The 20,777-nt window shown below is 39.2% G+C and overlaps 3 protein-coding genes, 1 long non-coding RNA gene and 1 other non-coding gene across 5 annotated transcripts; 2 read left to right on the top strand and 3 right to left on the bottom strand.

Moving 5' to 3' along the window:
* Positions 1–647: 647 nt before the first annotated feature.
* Positions 648–1,058, top strand: LOC143470690 (uncharacterized). The gene has a single exon (XM_076968955.1). The coding sequence runs from the start codon at positions 648–650 to the stop codon at positions 1,056–1,058; it is 411 nt and encodes a 136-aa protein (XP_076825070.1).
* A 3,730-nt stretch (positions 1,059–4,788) lies between these two features.
* Trnaw-cca (transfer RNA tryptophan (anticodon CCA)) lies at positions 4,789–4,860 on the bottom strand. The gene has a single exon. It is a non-coding gene; the product is annotated as a tRNA-Trp (tRNA).
* Positions 4,861–7,410: 2,550 nt separating this feature from the next.
* On the bottom strand, positions 7,411–8,869 carry LOC143470874 (uncharacterized). Its single transcript, XR_013119415.1, has 3 exons — positions 8,063–8,869; positions 7,796–7,840; positions 7,411–7,672 (listed from the first exon to the last, which is right to left on the bottom strand). It is a non-coding gene; the product is annotated as an uncharacterized LOC143470874 (long non-coding RNA).
* Positions 8,870–10,938: 2,069 nt separating this feature from the next.
* On the bottom strand, positions 10,939–11,875 carry LOC143470689 (glutathione S-transferase 2-like). The gene is made up of 2 exons (XM_076968954.1): positions 11,832–11,875; positions 10,939–11,329 (listed from the first exon to the last, which is right to left on the bottom strand). The coding sequence occupies exons 1-2, from the start codon at positions 11,873–11,875 to the stop codon at positions 10,939–10,941; spliced, it is 435 nt and encodes a 144-aa protein (XP_076825069.1).
* Positions 11,876–13,344: 1,469 nt separating this feature from the next.
* Positions 13,345–15,853, top strand: LOC143470688 (sodium-coupled monocarboxylate transporter 2-like). The gene is made up of 4 exons (XM_076968953.1): positions 13,345–13,392; positions 14,543–14,784; positions 14,914–15,017; positions 15,102–15,853. Exons 1-4 carry the CDS (start codon positions 13,345–13,347, stop codon positions 15,359–15,361), a joined length of 654 nt encoding a protein of 217 aa, XP_076825068.1. The 3' UTR covers positions 15,362–15,853.
* The last annotated feature ends 4,924 nt before the right edge of the window (positions 15,854–20,777 follow it).

Below are 20,777 nucleotides of genomic sequence, written 5' to 3'. Positions count from 1 at the left end.
AGTGGGGATCCACCAGGGTTCAGTGCTAAGCCCATTGCTTTTCGTAATTGTTATGGATGCTCTGACACATGATTTGGAAACAACAATGGAAGAGTTCTTGTATGCTGACGATTTAGTTCTCGTAGGAGATAGCTGGAAAGAGGTGGAGGAGAAGTTTGTTAGATGGAAAAGCGCACTGGAAAGCAAAGGTTTGAAGGTGAACATCAATAAAACCAAAGCGATGAGAATTGATAGAAAATCGTCGAAGGGAGTAGTCAGTACTGTTGATCCATGTGCAATTTATGGGAAGAGAGTAGGGAGAAATTCCATTCAATGCAGAAAGTGCAAGTATTGGGTGCATAAGAGATGTTCAGGTATCAATGGAAGGCTGACGGGTGGAATGAATTACGAATGTGGCAGATGTAAAGGTTGTATTAGTGATGAAAAAGAGGAGAAATATGTGAAATTGGGAAGTGATGAGATCGAGCTTGTTAAGGAGTTTCGTTATTTGGGGATATGATAGGGGAAAATGACAGTACTGGCAGGGCAGTTACGGCAAGATTACGCGCTAGTTGGAAAAGTTTAAGGAATTATCTGGTACATTCTGTGGCAGACTACTCTCTACCAATCTGAAAGGAAGGCTGTATAAAGCATATGTAAGAAGTGTGATGTGTTATGGAGCTGAATGCTGGGCGATGAAGAAGGCTGATATCAGGCGAATGCAGACGACAGAAATGAGGATGATTCGAATGATGTGTGGTAAGACACTACGAGATGGGATTACCAATGATGTGATAAGAAGGTGGACATGTGTGGAAGATATTGAAGAACATCTGAGAGGACATCGTCTGAGGTGGTTGGGGCACGTTGAGCGAATGAATGAGGAGAGCTTAATAAGAAGAGTACAACATAAGATGATTGAAGGAAAGGTGAAAAGGGGAAGAGCAAAGAAAACATGGGAAGAGACGGTGAAGGATGATATGAAAAGGAAAGGTTTGAAGATCGAGGATGCCATTGACAGGGGAAAGTGGAGGCGTCGCTGCAGACAACTGGTCGACCGTGAATTTGTTTCGGGATGAAGACCAGGCCTGAACAACAGGCGAATGGAAGATGATGATGATTGTTTATACCAAGAATGTAATTACACCATTCTAAGCATAATCAATTTTGTTGTTGGCTCATGGCCAAGTTAAATTTCATCAAATTTTTTAACTTAATGAGCAAAGGGCAGAGTTCAAGGCCAAGAGCATGTTTAACCATCCATATCCGTGCAGAAAAACGATGTGGATTCCTGATCCCAAATCAGATTATCGTGACCTCATCACAAGTGGAGATCACTTGAGATTGTGGAGAGTGGTAAGGCATCAAACACCTTGAAGAGTTTGATTTCTTCGAGCTCTTGAACGAGTTGTGTCCCATACAGTCATCTACATCTGAACTTCCATCATCAGTTTATGTTCAGTGCAATAATTGGTCTTGTTAACATTCCTACATATATAGTTCATGACAAAGTGGTTGCCTTAAACAGAACTGGGTTTAGAATTTTTGAATCTGAAGTAGTTTAATGATTTATTCAAAACACTGATGAACAATTATCCGGTTTCGTCTGTATATGTGCGCTGTGCACTATTGTAGTGTAGGATTGTTGTGCTAAACAAGGTTGTTTCGAATCCAAATATGCAATTAGCTAAAGCCACTGGTAGTATTATTTGCTGAACCAAAGAGGTAGTGTTGTACTTTGCTGAAGGTTTACATGTTTCAAATCCACCTTCACCAAATGTTTTGTGCAGTTTATTTTTTAATGTCAAACAATTGAAATTATATCCATAGAAATATTAACAATTGATCAATTGTACGTCATAATAAACGTTGTTATTCCATTGTCATCCAGGTTTATGACATGGCGTCCAGTCGAGCTGTAAGAGGGAGGGACATGTTTGCGTCTGTCTGAGCGGATGGATGGATGGATGGCATAGACGAAGATCATTGTTACGTTTATGTGAAGGAGCAGCACAAGCCCACCAGTCATTGTATCAGCGGCACGACATCATGGTTGTGGACGTTCAACAGAACAGGGACAAGACTGGTCTTTGTGGGGCGCTGTTCTCGATGCGTCGTAGCCATGGTTGGTGGTGGGGGTGAAGCTTTGTTGTTGACAAGCTTCATGATTATATCAACCATCATGATCATGTACTGTACTAGATATTCCTTTTAGGCTAAAACTATTTTCCATTAGCTTTTAAAGAGCTAAAACAACGGGCTGTGTGACCTATTTAAGAGTTCGGTGGGAGGTAGAACAGTCAGTTTTGTGTTTTAACGTTTTATTTAATAAAATCAAAAATACGTTTTCGGTCATAGAGATGAGCCGGGATGCCGTTCCAATCAGCGGCTTTTCGAGTTGGTGTTAATGCTACGGCATTTTTCAGTTCTTCGAACGTTGGCAATTTATCAAGCTCTCGAATCCTTTTTGGCTTGCACCTCGTTGTTTGTCTCTGTTGGGGGTTTCCCGCCCATCTTGACAGTTGCTTGGTGTTGCTTGCTATGGTTCCAGCTACAGCTTGGAGGGGACTGACTGTTTTGTTTTAAGACCAATGACTTTTTAAGACTCTGATACATAACTCATGAATTTCTTGGTTTTCGATTCTTGTTGAATTTCATCACAGTGGTTATTTCAATAATTAAAATTATTTATGCCCAACAGCATGACAGTTTTTGCGCATTTCTTCTTGCCGTGCTCACACATTTGTATTTACTTCGCCCTTTCGGAACGTCAAGGTGCAGTTATGTTGTGTGCCGGTGACATATTGGGTTGTGTACCGCACCAGTCGATGTTGTACAGTAACATCCGTCTCTGTCACATGCCGGCGTTGCAGCTTCTGTCATTTCGGAAGTTAAAACGGAAACGGAAAGGCCGGAATGACTTGCATATGGTCAGATAAATACGTACTAATTTTTCAGCTCCTTTCGAGCACTGCATCTTGAGTTAAATGATAACAAAACAAAGATGGATGTCTGTGTTGCAGAGATATGTTCCTTACACGATCGTTTTAGGGCGCGACTTGCTCAAACGGTAAATGTTCAACTTTTGTAATGATCAATTTCCAATTCAATCATTTAAATTTTACTAATAACGCGGTGGGGACTGGGGACGAAAAGATCAAGCCAGTTGTTGACAAGGATGCGCTAATGAAGGGGGAAAATGACGGTCGAAAAGGCTTAAAACATGTTCAAAAGTAAAGGTAGCAATTGCTTGTAACTACTAACACGGCCGTTAAAAACTTAAAACCCATAAAAGTTTAACCGACAAAAAAAGAATTTAAAAAAACGAAGCAGACGAACGGGTGATGTGTTCAAGCAAAATGCTCAATATCAGTAGATGGGGAAAAAACATCGTTTCGGTAACCATACTAACCATACACTCGCTTTTGATGGCAGGTTGGAAGGTATTTAAGTTTTCTCTGAACCAATTATTTTCTGCGGCTTTACGCAGTCAAAAATCGGGCTGTGAGGGTTTAAACATACAGCTACGTGGTAGATTTAAGAGAAGAGGCAACGTTGTTAGTCGAGATAAGTTCAGAGATATGTGAGATAATTAGGCGTGCTTTATTTAAGCCTACTCCGCATGGATTAGGTTCGGGGCTACACAACCACAAATTAGCAGCAACCATGACGAAAATTATTCCAGCCCTACTAAACCAAGCAGGTGAGGTAGCGATGCCTTGGTGGGATCGCTTGGATTAGGTTCGGGGCTACACAACCACAAATTAGCAGCAACCATGACGAAAATTATTCCAGCCCCACTAAACCAAGCAGGTGAGGTAGCGGTGCCTTGGTGGGATCGCTTGGGTGGGGGAGATGTGGCGTCCCCCTAATTCATTGTAGGTCTAACCACAATAGGCGGAATAAAAAATTGTAACGCGTCTGCTGCCCTAGCTGGGTATCGAACCCGCTACCCCCATGCCAGTAGGCAAAATTTATCCAATCGTGCTAAACGCAGGGAGCTATTTTGCCAAAAAATTCAAATATATATCTTAACCATTAACCGACCAACATAAAAAATAATTATCATCGTCAGTGCTTACCACGAATCCCGGGTGCGGCCGGACCCCCTGTGCTGCCTCCTACTCTGTGTAGTAGGCTACGGACTTTCATGCTGCTGCTGATACCCAGGCCGGGTATCGAACCTGTGACCTGCAGCACCGAATACAGTGTCGAAGCACACGAGCTACGAAGCTGCACACACATACCATGTGGTGCAACATATATAACCAACGATGATGTATCAGTTGTTAAATTTTGAAACGAAAAATATTCAGTCACATAGCACCGAGCTGAACCCAAGACCTTTTCCTCCGTGTTCTGTGATATATATCGCGAGCTACAACGCGTCTTGAGAGTAACCCTTTTTAATCAACTTAGTTACCATCATTTGGGAAAAAAATGGAAAAAATTAATTAAGTTGAAGTTTGCAAGGACTCGAAACCTCATCCTTTGCACCGATGTCAATGACAAAGTGCGCGATCATTTCCGTGACTCCTCCGTGCAATGATCATCTAAGCAACGCCTTCCACCTGCTATGCATTGTCCTCTGTTCGTCAGGGTGTCAATTTAACCCACGATCGCTTCAACTCTGGACAACTCAACCAACCTGCGATGTAACCAAGAATGATTGAACACACAAGGATTATTCAACCCACAGATGTTGATTGGGTCATCCTGAGTTTTAGTTATCTTGAGTTGAATTGTCCAGAAATTGAATTGACCTGAAACCGTTCGTCCGAATCATGACTTTGAGATAAAAAGTTTAAATGACACCGACGTGATTTGAACACACAACCTTCTGATCTGGAGTCAGATGCGCTACCGTTGCGCCACGGGGTCGTCGCGTAGTTCAAAGTTGTACCAGAAAAACATCATGACAATGAATGGTATACATATGCAATAGTCACACCTGCTATGTAGTAATGCTAAGAGGCAGAATTCATACGAGCAATCTTGCTAGATCCATTTCTTTGCTTTGCTCTGAGTTTCAAATATATATGTTTCGGAAGAGACGATCCAAATAAAAATGCTCATTACTGTGCCACTCCATAAACCGTGCCTTCATCTTGGCAGGCACCATAGTATTAAGAACTGATCAGTGGCTTACGGCCGAACACCAGATATCTACCTCTCCAAATTGTGTTTTATTCACTCATGACTCAGCTGTATGGCTGGAAATCGAACCTGGAACTTGCGGCGTCGAAGCAAACGAGCTACAAAGTGGTAACTCAAAAGAGCATGAATAGTATTGGGTTTATTACCGTAAATAACCAGGCGTCAAATGCCTGGGTAGGGAACCGAACATGGGAGCTATAGTACGAAGTTGATGTGTGAAACGCCAGAGCTACCTACAGCGGCATATTATGAAGGCATTAACTACAGTTTATTACAATCAGATGTAATTGTCTATAAAAAAGTCATCCTGGGAGGGAATCGAACCCGAAACCTACTGCTGCTAGGTTGTCATGCTTCTACCACTACATTGTGGTGCGGTTGGGAATTGCTTTGTCATAGTCTCGAGTCTTGTGACATGACTCATTCTTTTTAAGAAACCGCTTCCTAAGAAATACGTGACAAGGGCCTGTTTTTACAATAAATCTCTCGTTCTTTAAACATTCGAAATTATAAACTTTATTGGTTTTGGAGTAAAACACACAAGTTAAACCATAACGCTGTTTACAATAAATACAATTAATACCCAGTACACAGAAATCAACACTGTATATGTAAGACTGGATACAATGGAACACAATAGGTGTAATAATACTAAAAAATAGGTGTAAATTGGAAATAATACGACCGAAGAATTTAAATGCAATTTTAATAAACTGCGCCATTTCCAAAACTTTGTAGACGGGGTTTGCATTGTTTTAATAACAAACATTTTGCTTTCATATTTCCAGGATTTAAAGTGAACAAGCATCGTTTATATGTTTTGAACACGAATTGCGTTCCCTTACGTTTTCTTTTATGTCAGAACCTCGTGTAGAAAATCGTTTTCGCATTAAACATGCGTTACTGACCGTGCACGAATAATGATAATATCTTGCTGACAACAAGGAGTAAGTTAAGAACCCAAGATAAAAGGAGGTGGTTTCCAACATCAGTTGCCGAATTTTTGGAAACAAAACACGTCGAATACACTTCTTGTATTCATAAGCGTTGGACTTGCGGACCTTGTGCATAAATGTCGTTGACCGCACAGCTATGTAGGGTCGACAACTGAACTTACACAGACTTGCACAATCTGTTTCGCTGCGAAATTGTGCGCTGAAAGAAGCTGACAACTATTATTTATCAAATCAGGCTGCCACTTATCTACTCGATACAATTGTATCACAAGGAAGCAATAAATATTCTTACGAGTTAGACCATTTCAACACATTGCTGCCTATTACAACTTCATAACCATAGCACTGGGAATGATTTGGAAGAAACCTGTAACCTTGCAAAGTGCATTGTGACGTGCAATGCGGTGACGTGATGTGAACTAACACACAAACCAGGTAAAAAATTCAAACAAAATAATAGCAAAAGTACTTTCGTTTACAAAAACATTTGTTGTTCCGTCTTAGGTACAGGATGAACAAACGTTTCCTGACCTGACGTTAACTGAAGAAATCCAAAATATCTCGAATTATAAAGTTAGCATAAGATGAAAGCTCATGTAGAATTGCTATAACGCGTATGCGTATAAATATGAGATTTCACTTGATCTCGAGGCGTTTGAAAGGAGGTTTGAGACTTAAAAATCCCGTTTTTACCGCTATCCAAATTGTGGGCGGAAAGACCAGATTTCTGAACGAGAGTTTGACCTAATTTATAAAACGCTTGTTAAAGCTGAATGCCTCTGATGATGCCAAACAGTCAACTGCTCTTAAGTAAGCCGTTCCACTGAGTCAAGGTGACAGGAGTCGGAACGGTTCTTTAGGTACGGGAGATCCCCCACTTTGCAATACTGATGCATAGAGAAGCGGGATAAAGACAGTTGGAACAAACCAAATACTACCTGAAAGTTGAAACCAAATACTACCTGAAAGTTTGTTTGTTTCACCTGGAAACCTGAAAATAAAGGTTGAAAAACAAAACAGACAAATTTGCTCGCAAGGATAAAATAAAATAGTGCTGGATAACCTAAGCGAGCACTGTTCTATCTAAAAACCCAAAATAAGGTCTCTGACATTTTGCGCTTCCCATAGACATACAAAATGTCGGAAATCTTTACGCTAATCTTTGATCCCACACTTTGATCCCACCTAAGATACCCTAAACTAGCCTATACCCTCACCAAAGGGGTCGCTTTGGACTTTGCGAAATCATCGGGTGCTGCACCTTCGATATAGTAAAGAGTAAACACACAAGAATAAAATGTTCCTTTCGCAAACCACATGAAAACAAACAAACGAAACATTAAAAACAGAAACTCAAGAAATATCAAAAGATAAAGAAGAAAGTCTTCTGACTCCAGCACGTTTACAAAATTATTGTTTGTATTTAATGTAATGCCAGCAAAGTTTCTTTAGTTTAGACGACAAAAAACGCAAGAGGAAAGGAAGAAAGTATAAAAATCGCACAAAAATACAAAACTTAACAGTACTGTAAATCTGGAAGTGAAGGCATTGATTGACTTGGATTGCATTTTGACGGGAGTCTGCAAAAAAGAGTTGTCAAATGTCAACAGAAAGCATAACGCGAAATTTATACGATTTATGGTAGATACGAGTATTCAACTTTATTTGCTAACCACAGTATACTATAACCACAGTAGTAATACTTGCGTTAGGTGCAGTGCAATATGTAGAACTGAAATATTTAGAATCTGAAACATATAGGAAAGTACAGTAAATGAAAACACCTTAAACACCCAACTGTGTGATGCAAACTTATGCTAACAAATGCAGATGATAATTTAAAACAGGTTAACTTCACAATTTAAGACTTTCGGAAACTGAAGGATCTCAAGCAGGAGAAAGTGTTAAGCTAAATATTTTAAGATTAAAAGAATGGATCGCAATAAAATACATTTTAAATTGCAACTTACCAGAAGTGAAGCACGTGACTGGGATAGATGAAAATGAAAACTGGAAGCATGGCTGACGTCACCCGAAAAAAAGAATCTCGAAAAATTCACTGAAAAAAGGAATTTAGTTAAATAAAGTAATATTTTCATGTCTCCGTTTTTATTCTGTTCAACCTAGCCATCTAAACTTAAAATCTCAACCCATCCTTTGACACTTGTTTTCTCATTCTGACATTGACATCTAAATAAACAGTCCGCTGCTCCCCATCCACGTATCGCCACACGAGGAAAATAAACTGGAAAAAAATTTAGGTATTTAAACTACACTTGGACTGAAGAAACCGGGGGAAGCTTTCTGTACCAACACTGTCTACTGCTTACAGCTGTCCTGTGCTCATCTTGCAGTATTCTGTTCCAGCGAGAGGTTTTAGATTGGCAGATATTAGATCAGCTTTACGGAGGCTTTTGGAAACCAGACTTGTCAGATGAATGCTGGTATCGGTATGTCATGCGCAAATTCTGCAAATAGCAAGCAGATAAAACTGACTGCAACAGATTTAAAGGCCACCAATTTGCATTAAAATGAAACTCACTGCATGGCAAGCACTGAATAAGACAACGAGATGACATCCTTAAAAAATCAAGCTTAAAAACCAGCACTTAACGGCTCCAACAACGCAACAAACGCCAAAGCGCAGAAAAGCAACAACGACATAAGAATCGACGCGAAAGCGCGCGCAAAGAGCTCAGCGGCAATAAAGCAGGAACAAACTTCAACCACATAAAGCCAAACATTCAAAGGCATGGAAAGGTGCAAAAGATGCCAACAACGACCATACAACAAATACTAAGCCCAAGTCTAATACAATGAACAGACGAGTGAACGACATTTCAACATTTAATAAATCATCACTTGCATACCTGACAACACCATCATAATTTAATGAATTAGTGAACTAGCTAGCCAAGACAGTGTTAAATCATTCTGTTTTCTGCAGAGTGCAACGACCTGTTACTCGACAATCTATACCATAAGATTAAGCCAAACGCCTTCAGGAAATCTTAAATTAAATACTGAAATTTCTTTAATTATTATTAAATGAATTTTCCAATAAATCTCCACTTGACAGTGCACCTGGTAAACACATCTCTAAACTGAAGTTAACTCTGCTTTGTAATTTGTAAGTCACCTTCATTATTCTTCAGTTACTGTTAACTGCCAAGTAACCACTTTGACTGCACAAGGCAAATGAATGAACGAAGAACGAACACTGGCAACGAAGGTTCGAGAATCGCGCGTAAATTCCAGAGCTGCAACAAAATTTGCTCCAAGGTGAATTCCAAGCGAAAGCGTATAAGTGTCGGCGTCTTACTCGAAAATGTAATTAACAATGCCATGGCCAGAAATCAAAAGGCATTGTTCTTCAAGCAGCTCCTAACAGGTGTTTGAATTTGTTATTTGTTTACTGTACTATTTAATTATCATGTTTGCACCAGACCGTGCGGTGGCGCCCCACAACACGTTAAAGATCGGGATCTTGACGGCGCCAAAAGTCTAAAGAGATTTTTGCAAAACGTAAACAAAATAGATTTCTTCTAAGAAATGTTAGAATTTCTATGAGATGCTTTAAGTTAACGTACCGTGTTTAGGCTACATTTCGGATTGATTAATTATTACAAATTATATGCGGTGAAAAAACCAACAATCGTCCTCGATCATATTATAACAATTATCGCCAGTGTACGTGGTCATTATGGCGAATATGTTTGTTGTGTAATACTTCACACAAGTAATACACAAAGGAACAAAATATATTCGCCATAATACCTCCTGTCTTTGTAGTCCACTTCAAGGTACTCAAGCATGTATCGTATCGCTTCGCCAAAGCCTCGTACGTCCCAATAACCGAGAATAAACTTTGACATCTCTTTTGTATTTCTGCGTCTGCTGACGCTGAGTTGTACTTGCTGGCAATTGCAGCTGAACTACAGTAACTTCTCGGAATCAACATACCTCGCCTTCACAAAGCTTACGTTGGGATTTGTGCAAATGTTTGCGATCAAACACTCAAAGAAATGGGCATTCCTTGCTTTGTACCGAAGCGGTGGTCGAGTATTATAGACTCTACCACAAGATATCCCTTCTGCTGACTTGATAAGGATAGAGTATAAGGAGTATATATATACTAGTATTACTTTTTCAACTTTTCTTACACCCTAGCCTACTACTGTGCAGCATGCTAAGGATTAAAGGTATTTGCAGCTCGTAAGCTCCATTCTGTTTCAACAAAACTCAACAATTTATCGGAATTCCAAAAGGACACAACCGATATCAGGTGCGAGGATAACTTCAGTATTTACATTCCACGCTTATCAGTTACTATGAATCGTTTAGTCCACCACTGCCCTTATGTTTGTGTCTGTCTGTCTGTCTGTCATTTATTGTGGAAAGTATCCAGGGTGTAGATTTATTCTCAAACGACTTTGCAGTTTTCTGTTTCAAAATTATTACAACTTACGTCATTAGTTTTATTAAATTGTTATTGCGATACAATATGTTAATGATCACGATAACAGTCACACATCACTAATACCAGGAAGTATACGAGCACAAGTTGTTAAACGTTCCACGGTGATTTGATTCAGTCTTCGCATTTTCCTCCCCACTTCGCGAATGGGGCAACGATGGGCCATTTCTTGAATCGATCGGACTGCCTGTAAGCTGCAATCTTGTCCAGGGCGTAGAATCTCTCCACGTACTTCTTGATGCCTTGGTGCTTGTCCAAGCAATCTGACGTCATTAATTGGATGACGTCAAGCACCTCGCAAAAGTAGAAATCGACGTAGGTCATTTTATCTCCGATCATCCAATTAGAACTGCCGAGGAATTTCTCCAGCTAGTCCAGCAACTTTGGAAGAGTTTCGCCGAAATATTTTTTCTTTGCCTCGTCAAAATCGTCGTGATTGTAACAAAAAGTATAGAAAGGCATCGCCAGATCTCTCCCAACTTCCTCCAACATGTCACAATTTCGAATCTCCTCTTCAGTCTTCGGGAAAAGAATTGCGTGTTTCCGAACCAGATATTTCAAAATCGCCCAAGCCTGCGTCATTCTGACGTCACCGTCAATGATGTAAGGTAAGTTTGGCAAATCTAGATTCATTTGAGCTTTCACGCCAAACCAAGAACTACCATCAGTGTTAGGGGGCTTGCCAGATAATTTGTATCTTTTGTCTTCGTATTCAACACCGAGGTATTCGAGCACACAACGGAGCGCTTCTCCGCGGCATCTAAGATCCCATACAGTAACCAAGAACCAATTTTGCCATTTTCTCTACACCTGTCCTTCCTTTCGGCGGATAAATTAACGAATCAACAACTAAGTAAGAACATAAAATAATATGATAACATAACAATTGAACGTAAGTCACTGATAGATTCCACTGACACAGCCACTAATAGTTTATGCTGCAAGGTACATTACCCTACGTAAGTGATAATCCGCAAACTATTCAGGCACAGTTATAAAACAACTCTTTCTCAAACCAAAAGCCTTTCTTCATCGTCACATGCTACAATATACCTCTGTCTAAAACTCGTGCTCGTAAAACTTAACATACACATCAATTGGGCGTTTAGTTCAGAAACTAGTAAATTAGCTGCGTCACGCTTAAAAGCTTACACAAACTCAGGCAAGATCAGGCCGGTATTGATCAAAAATTTGTTCCCGTTTTTGTTTACGCTTAAGCAGATGATCATTCAAGCGTACCACATCTATCCAACCAGCCCAACCTGTTGTTTCCGGTTACAATCAATCTGGTGAAGGAGTTTGACATCTCGTCGTTAATGTTGTTTGTGGCGTTATTTTTTATGTTAATCGTTATGGAGGGGCAAAAATATTACTATTATAGTAAAATAAAAATAAAACACTGCAAATAAACAACTAGGTCACTAGGAGAAAAAGGCTACCTAAAGCAACAACGACTTAAAACATGCAAAATTCATCAGTCGAAACAAGAAAAGTAGATCATGGTTGGGCCAACCGTTAAGATAATGACACATAATAAGTAGATAGGAAAAAGAAGGATTTACTTGCAATTTCGTTTGTGCTTTGCCTTGTCACAGCTTACGTTGCCAAGACATGCTCTGGCTTTCTGTCAGTGCAATGAATACAACTGAGCACGTCAACGCGTTGGCAAACTTATACGGCAAAACTATCGCCAAGCAGTCGTTTCCATTTCTATCAGCAATGTACATACCTCCTAAGTGGATGCCCGGGATCTGGCGTTTCAGTGGCAAGCAATGTCTGTTCATCGATTGCACTCTCTAACGACGATGAATATCAATCAACAAATAACTTCCTCATTTGACGTCATCTTCTTGAACTTTTTGACCAGCTTTCTTCCTTGAGACACTTTTTGTCCTGTGACCAAACAATCTCTTTCACTACGACTTAATCCTGTCACACGCATATGACAACGACTGAGCAATAGCATAGCACAGCATATGTAATTATATACGACATCTGAGCAGTATAGAAAAATATGCCATTATCACTAACTTTTCCAAAAACTTCAAATTAGGCTACAACCAGTTCAACGTCTCACCGAGTAAGCGTAATCAAAGCATTGCTCAGCATTGACAACAGTTGTAGTATCGAAAACAATAACACAGGGCACATCTACACAGCAGTAGTCGATCGGTAGAATGATTTCAGCAACATGCGAGGCGTGGCAAGATTAATTACTGTAAAACTGTAAATTAAAAAACAACGTCACAGCTATCTTCCTCCGAGTCTTCTCACTGAGAAAAATATTAGATCTGTGAAACCGAACAAACCTCGAAGCGCTGTCTCAACAATTTTGGTTCGCATTTTGTGCGAAATGTTCCAACTTCCGAAATTTCGATCAAACCTTGAATTTTGGAGCGATTTTTGCGAATGAATATGCAAAAATAATTTCACAAATTTTCCGCGGGGCTAACGTGGTAGCAGACACTCCACCTTCGACTCCGTTGTATGGATTCGGCCTCTGCGTTAATATTTGCATGCATGCATACGTGCAGCTCTAGTTAAAAGTAATTATATATCATTTATGAGCAAAACAACACAAAGATACCCCCATCCGAAATACTTTTCAAAACAGAGTTCTTAGCGACTATACGAAGTTTGTTGGCTATTAATTAGCCAAAAACGTGCGTGTTTCCGATTATATAGGCCAACATTGTAGGCTATAAGAAATTGTTTTTTTAATTGAGATGAAATTCCTTGGAGTGAGGAAAGGTTTTGCTCGACTTAAACCATACGATGATCCTCATCACTCAAGTCCCGGTTACCGAGCAAGCATTTGTGCAAGTGTCACATATTTTTTGTTTTTTTAAATGTGTTTTTTTTTATTTCAAGTAAAGGCTTTGACGTGGGACTCCAATATAGTTAGCAGTTCGTGTCCTTCCGTCCTTGCAACTACGAAAAAACTCTATTCCCTATAATAGTTGTGATGATGTGCAACGTCATACGTTTTGGCAAGTCATGTAGGCCTACATGGACCGAAATTAATTGCTTTCGAAAGCACTTATACTTTCGGGGACGGTTAAATGACTGCATTGCCACAAAAACTTTTTATTTTTCTTGATCACAGTATTCACCTGCACAGTACCTGTATTATCTACATATTGAACACTTCACTAAACATACAAGACTTATATTGTTTTACTGCGGGCTGCTCGTGATTTCAAATTTTTGTTTAAGTTATGTTGATACACAGTAAATGATTAATTACCATGTTGTTGAAAATGAATCAGTATACTGTATAAACCGGCAATCATTGTTAATCGACAATAAAGCATTTCTTTGTTAATTGCAGTTGTTTTTGAACTCATTCTCATAAAAGTATGTTTTATAACGATCGTAATTTATTTTAGTATCACTGATACTTTACAGAACGCAGGATGAAACAACAGTTAAATTAAACCAGGAATTAAAATGCATTAGACTAAAGGATAGAAACATATAAGCGGTCAACGATATGAATATAGGAATAACGTGAGCACTTTGTAAAGTTTTGTCGAAAATGCATGGCTGAGTCAGTAGCTTAGCTCGTTAACATTTTCTCGACTCCCTGCTACTTAACGACAACTTTAATGGTTTGCTCTGTAAACTATTAGGTGATACTTTATTTGCGCCTGATGTTGATTTGACTCAAAACAGTTTTAGGCAATAAAATTATTAAATTAAATACCTTTATTAAAAACTTTGTGGTAGTTTTACGTGCATGACTGCTGACACGACAGATAATAATTGCTTGTTAAAGTAAAGCATTTAGCATCGCTTCATTGGTAAAATCTACGTAGCAAACATTGTCGTAGTTATAAGTTCTATGTATGTGTTATAGGCTGAAAGTCATATATATAGCAGATATCAATTTTAAATTACAGTGTTTGTTCACTCTACTGACAGTATTCTTGAATACTTAAAGTATTCCTTTGTAACATTTACTTATACGTAGGGAGCGGTGATTGGTCACGCCCTTGGCACTGCTTTCGTCGCCTGGATTGCATTCAGTGCGAAGGTTTATGGGATACCTCCAGAGAAGTCGAGCTTGTTGCCAACAACGACAGAAAATTGTACGAGTGATACCGCCCTTGCTAACTGGACGACAACAGTAGCCAGCACAGCTCATTACTCCTACAGTGAATTGGAATTCAATTCTACGACGCTAACGGTTGATGACGAACCTGTGAATACAAAGTGGGGACAATTTCGAGCATACTGAGTGAAATTATGTTGCTTTAAATTAGTTGTTTGTCCTGTGTAAACAAGTAGCTGAAGTTTATTCTTATGAGTTTGCTTAAATTTGATGGTCTTTTATATCGGAAGGCCTTTCTTCTACTATAATATTTGGGCCATCTCCAATCTTTATTATGGAATCGTTGGATTCCTGACAGCACTTCTAACAGGGCTGATAGTGTCTTTTGTAACAGGTAACCCAATAAAACAATAATAAAATCTTCGAGAATTTCAAATATTTGACACCGTAATCTAAACATTATTTGTGGTTTTGTTAGGGAGCAACAAACCGGCTGAAAGCGATCCTCGATATTTCGTTCCCCTCGTTGACGGCGAATGTTTTCCAAAAAAAGTCCGCATTTTTTTTCGCTTCGGAGTTCCGGAAGAAATGGAAGTAACACGGAACACAGAGCACCAACAGCAAGAACTGGTGAAATTAAACGACATAAAGATGAAAGAAGACGTATCTGAGGATTCATCCATAAACGAACAAGACTCATGTTGTGCAAATGGCGGCAAGCAAACCAGTTGCTGCTAATTGCATTTTATGGCTACAAATGTTTATCTCTGAGTCTAGAATATTTGAATGACAATGTTCCACTATTTGTATAGCTGTAGAAATTTTCATTTTGGATGTTAAGTGCCGTTAACTCTATTTACACTAGCTGTGGCCTCCCATGCAAATAGTCACAGCAAAACGTGGCGTACAGTTGCATTGTTTGCTGTAGAAACGTGAAATTTGGTGACTTTTCCTAAAAAATTCAGCTATCTTTCCATGTTTGTTTTATAAAGTCGATAAGTCGATAAATATTATCGCCAAACTTCTGATTTTCAAACCACCTAAGCTATTAATGTAGTATTTGCAAAAATTTTAGCAAATAAATCTTGATTTTTGATGTAAATGTATAAGATTTCGATGCTAACTAAATTAAATTAAAACAAATCAAACATAGATACCGGCACACATTCAAATAAATTACTTTCTTGTGTTGTTTTGTTCTTGTTTGAGAACTTCATTAAAAGTCTTGTCAGTCTTTAAATGGCGAGGTTTATGTCAATAATAGTTTAAATTTGTGAAGTTAAGAAACGCATTTAGCGCTTTATATTCTAAAATATCCATCTCCAAACATACGCTGCTGGGAAGTACAAGTTTCCCATCTTCCCCAAAGAGCCTTACAGCTCCCAGAGAACTGGTATAGTTCTTCGAGACTCTGTTTAAAAAATACCCGACAAAAAGACAAAAACAGAAAAAACTGTTAAACAAATCCGTTACAATAACAACAATACGCGTAAGCAGAAGGATGAAACCTCATCAGGCTTCTCAATGGATGTCGGAAGATCGTTTGCGCTAAGTACCTAAAACCACACGACCTAATCGCGGCGTCCATTCATCCAGACCAAGGGTGGGCAAATTTGTTCAATGAAAGAGTCACTTGCGGAAAAATATAAACACCAGCGAGCCGCAAAATCAGTAATGATTGTCAATTTGGTTATTATACTATTAGTAGTCATTTTGGGATATTACTTTTTAACTAAAAGACCCTTAAAAACATGTTGGTGAGGTGCATTTTGACAACCTTTGCCATAGAGTATAGAATCTATACGTGAAAACAATGACGGAATCGATATCTACTGTTACGTCATAAACGAAATCCTGGCCTAAATAAAGAAAAACTACACAGAAAATTTCATAAACGGTACTCTTGGTAGCCTTTACAATTTTTTTGGAATTTTACGATTCGACTAGAAGAGCCACAAAAAACATGCCGGAGAGCCGCATGCGGCTCGCGAGCCGCAGTTTGCCCACGTCTGATCCAGACCAATGCAAACCCTAGTACATCTCAGCTTACCAAAAAATTTGAATGCACAAACCCGAAATAGTTACGAAAAATGACAAAGTTAAAATCATCTGACACATTGAAATCCGAACAAGCCCCATCATTCGAAAAGCCCTAATGTAAGACAACTGGTAGACTTTGAGATGAAATGGCTTTGTGGATAGAGCGCCCGTCGCGCATGCTGTGGGTTTAGAGCTTACCCCCGGGCGGGACATACCTTTCAATTGCTACTTGCTGATCACTAGCATAGCCCTCGGTGTAAAGTTGTAGCAAGACGTCAAACACGTAGAGCTACCAGTGGACAAGACCCTGCTGTAGCATTCACCGTGTGGCTGTGTGGCCACAAGGCTGAGAAACGGGGATAGGTGCCGCCCTATATGCCTCTACTTGAGGAGCGGCAAGGAAGCTTCGACTTCACATTTTGACTTGAGCAACTTCAGGTTGATAAAACGTTGTCATGGAAGTAGCTCAGTAGCGCTTGGTTTAAACCAGAAACAGAAGGGTTTATTATAGCTGCTCGAAGATCAAGCCTTCAACACAAACCAATTCGAAAAAAATGATACCGAAGCAAGCGAATGATAGGAGGTGTGACAAAAACTTTTTCACTACTAATCACGTTGAACATTGAATGGACCGTTTAACTTTTTAAAGATTGCGTTGCTTTAATGAGACAGTATGATTCCGGTTTGAAAACTAAGAGCTCAACGTCGGCGCACATGCGACAGAGTCATCTGTGACATTCTGCGACATCTCTTGCAAATTTGTTTTACATCATCGTCAGAAAAATGCTTGTTAGACGTATTGGTTTTGAGCTATTTTCGTTTCTTCTGACACACAGATGCAAAAACAAACAAGCTTTCCGCAGTAATGACATTTGTAACCTTTGGTCGGGCAGTTATGGTGCGCATGACAAGAAGAGCTACTACAAATAACAACTTTCTTACTTCGGTTTGAAGTGATTGCGGAGGCGATGGGTTGTCCTTGGGCGATGGGATCTGCTTGCGTTGCTGCTAGTGAGTCAGTATGATAAGCTTTGGAGGTCTTCTGGGTTCTGTAGATTGTCGAAAGATCGCGATTTCGTAAATACGGAAGCGGGTGACATCACTTCTTCGTCCTCGAAGAGATGTTGTGTAAATGACTGGAATAAACACCAGGAACAAAAGCACCTAAGATTAGCGTGCCGCAATGTCGATCGGCTCTTACAGTTTCTAAGTTACGTCTTTACTAAGGAAGTTTAGTGACTGCAAAAAAATTTTCCAGAGACTCACCAGAACGTTGCCGTCGAGTAGCCAGCACTTGCCGGGCAAAGATCTTGTTCTTTCGTTTGATGTACATTGCTTTCAGGGCTTCCACAACGCATCGAACGTGGTGAATTCTTCGATGAACACCTAAACTTGAGCGGAGCCGTAGTTTATCAAAAGCTTTAACTTTTCTATCATCTGGTTGCCTGGAAGAGAATCTTCGACGGCTTCCACAAAAAGGATCACGGAGATCAAGATCTTTTGGTTGGAAGAATTCTTCGTAGTGTACAGTTTAATAATATGTTAGGATCACTATCACATGGACTCAGTATAGGTCAAATTAGGCTATTCCCTGTGAACTCATAATACTGTTACGAACACTTACATACATAAAATAAAGAACAAACAGCAGACGTTAATTAGATCAGACCACAATGCACTCGCCTTACGGCAACGTACTAACACACTAAGACTAAGGAAATAAAACAGGACAAAAGACTAATTATCTTGCGAGGCACACGAGGCTACACGGCGTTTCAACAGTACACGACAATTTGTATTTCTTCCTGTAGGTTTGTCAATGTGTCCGACATATTGATCACTAATTACATTATCATATTATATTATAACTTACTAATTTATACTCAATGAGATATTACGTAAATTCAAAAGCCTTTTCTCTAAATTCATTTTAGAATATTACGTGATAATTGCTTGCTAAAGTAATGATTGGCAAATAACCAAATTGTAATCGGCAAAACACTGCGCACCGCAACCTGGCCATTATGACGCTACAAAGACACGCAAAGCAGCAATACAAAAAACGTCATATTTTACCACTTGGTGTTGACAAAGCGCAATTAAGATTGCGTTCTACACCCGGTCAATCAGCGCTTGCCACACAGCGGTATCTACACCTCGTTTTTAAGCTTTAAAACGTGCATGTCGTTTCGGGCCTGGTTGACTCCAAAAATTGCATATATTCGGCGTAAAAGGCGGTGAAAATCGTGATTGTCAATGAATAATAATTTTAATAATAGAACGTGTCCTTTGGTCAATAAGCTACGTCTCCACTGATACTCTGCTTAAAACCATGCGAAGATTTCGAGCAAATCCGACAAGACTATAGGTAATTCGCTTTATCATTTGTCGCTCGATTGAAGCAACATCCAGAGATGCCGATTGTGTTCGAGTTCTTTTATACTCACAATTAATAACAACGGGAACCGAGCTCTGAAGAAAGAAAACGGAAACATTCGCGTTTTTCTCCACTCATACGCTATCACCTTAAACAATGCACTCGAACAAATACATTTGCTTGCCTGGCAAGCGACGTATCTCATTCTATATGGCCTATCAAGGTTATAGCTGATAATTTTGATCTCCATAGCTTACAGCAAATGACAATTACCATAATTTTTGCCATACAGTGCAAATTTTTGTGGAAGCCCTTAGCCTGAGACCCACTTTCCACGATGTTTTTTAAAAGACGTCAACTTCCTACATCGCAGTTTCAAACCAAAGCAAATTTATTGATAACGTTTAGCTATAAACACTCAGGTATAGAAACAGCCGCCTCGATCATATCTCTGCTGATTAGAAGGGTTTCAAACTAAATCGCGATTAACGAAAATTTAATTATCTGAGGTTAACCATTGCCCGAATAAGATAAAGAAAAGCATTGAAGATGATCCCGATGTAGAAGACGTCTACAACAATAGGCAGTCATGAATCCAATGAGTTTAAAAATGAACACACAGGCTTTCTTAGAAAGGCCAGAAGCACGTTTTCTACAATATTTTTGAAATATTCTAAAGTTGTTTTATGTGTTTTATGTTTACCCTCTATCGAAAGATGTCCAGATGACAGCGTGTAGCAAAATCAGGATTCTGCAAGTAAGATTTTCTTTGTATAATCAACCTGGTGCAAATGCTCAGTGTCTACATACGTTTTATCAAGGCATACGTCACCAGTTACCAGCTAAAAGTACGTTCAAATGTAACTTTGAAATTCTCCCAGGTCTTATACCGTTTACATCCAGTCACATAAGCACAAACTTAAATTTAATTTATTGACTGGTAAACGACAATATACAACGACCTTGTCGGTCGGGCACCAAACCCAAATTAAAAGTTTCTTACAATCGTTTTAATTTTCTTCAGCAAGTGAAAAGACGCGGTGTTTTATGCCTAGAGGAGGGCAAGTGCATAATTAAGTGCTTTAAAACGTGTACACAAAAAAAAACACGATACATGACCTAAAACATCAAATGCTAAAACTATCTTTGTGCACAAGTGTTGTTGATAAGGACAATAAAATAACACATAGCTTGACGTAACTTTAACTTTACCAAGCAAATTTGATATAACCTAAGCACAGTAGGGCAAAATTCGGTTACACAAACACGCTACCCACATTGCAACAAGAAGTAAAATTTTAATTCAATTCTTCAAACAGCTTTGATTAGCGAATTGCGATTAGAGTCATATAAATCCCATTACAACATGGCTTCTTTATCACGGCTTGCAAAGTTTGTACAACTTCAACAATGGTCTTTATCTTAAGCGCTGAATGCTTGGTCGTTGTGTGGAGCTAGTGAGTTAGTGAAAGTTGTAAGTTGTAATAAGTTGAAAAAATTATTGGCGTGCTTCGTTTGGTCGCGTTTGCATTTTCAGAGAATCGTCCATTTTTTCAACTGTCAGCGTGCAAATGGCCGTTGGAGTCCAAAATAAAACGTTCTATAGAATAAGAAAACGATAACATTTGAAAAAGTCAATGAGCAACAAGCATTACAAAACATTATTTTATTGCTGTATGTAAACCTGTATTGCAAAAAATTGATTCCAAAAATCTTTTAAATGCCATTTGGATCGAA

This window comes from Clavelina lepadiformis, chromosome 9 (assembly GCF_947623445.1).
Source record: "Clavelina lepadiformis chromosome 9, kaClaLepa1.1, whole genome shotgun sequence".
In the NCBI taxonomy this organism is placed as follows: domain Eukaryota; kingdom Metazoa; phylum Chordata; class Ascidiacea; order Aplousobranchia; family Clavelinidae; genus Clavelina; species Clavelina lepadiformis.
This window is presented reverse-complemented; position numbering and strand designations above follow the sequence as displayed.

Excerpts from the sequence above, each read along its gene's own strand:
- LOC143470690 (XM_076968955.1), top strand. The coding sequence starts at position 648 with ATGTGTTATGGAGCTGAATGCTGGGCGATGAAGAAGGCTGATATCAGG.
- LOC143470689 (XM_076968954.1), bottom strand. The coding sequence starts at position 11,875 with ATGTCAAACTCCTTCACCAGATTGATTGTAACCGGAAACAACAG. Across the intron at positions 11,330-11,831 it reads ATTGTAACCGGAAACAACAG|ATGCCGCGGAGAAGCGCTCC; the intron begins GTTGGGCTGGTT and ends ATGGGATCTTAG.
- LOC143470688 (XM_076968953.1), top strand. The coding sequence starts at position 13,345 with ATGATCCTCATCACTCAAGTCCCGGTTACCGAGCAAGCATTTGTGCAA. Across the intron at positions 13,393-14,542 it reads CCGAGCAAGCATTTGTGCAA|GGAGCGGTGATTGGTCACGC; the intron begins GTGTCACATATT and ends ACTTATACGTAG. Across the intron at positions 15,018-15,101 it reads GATAGTGTCTTTTGTAACAG|GGAGCAACAAACCGGCTGAA; the intron begins GTAACCCAATAA and ends TGGTTTTGTTAG.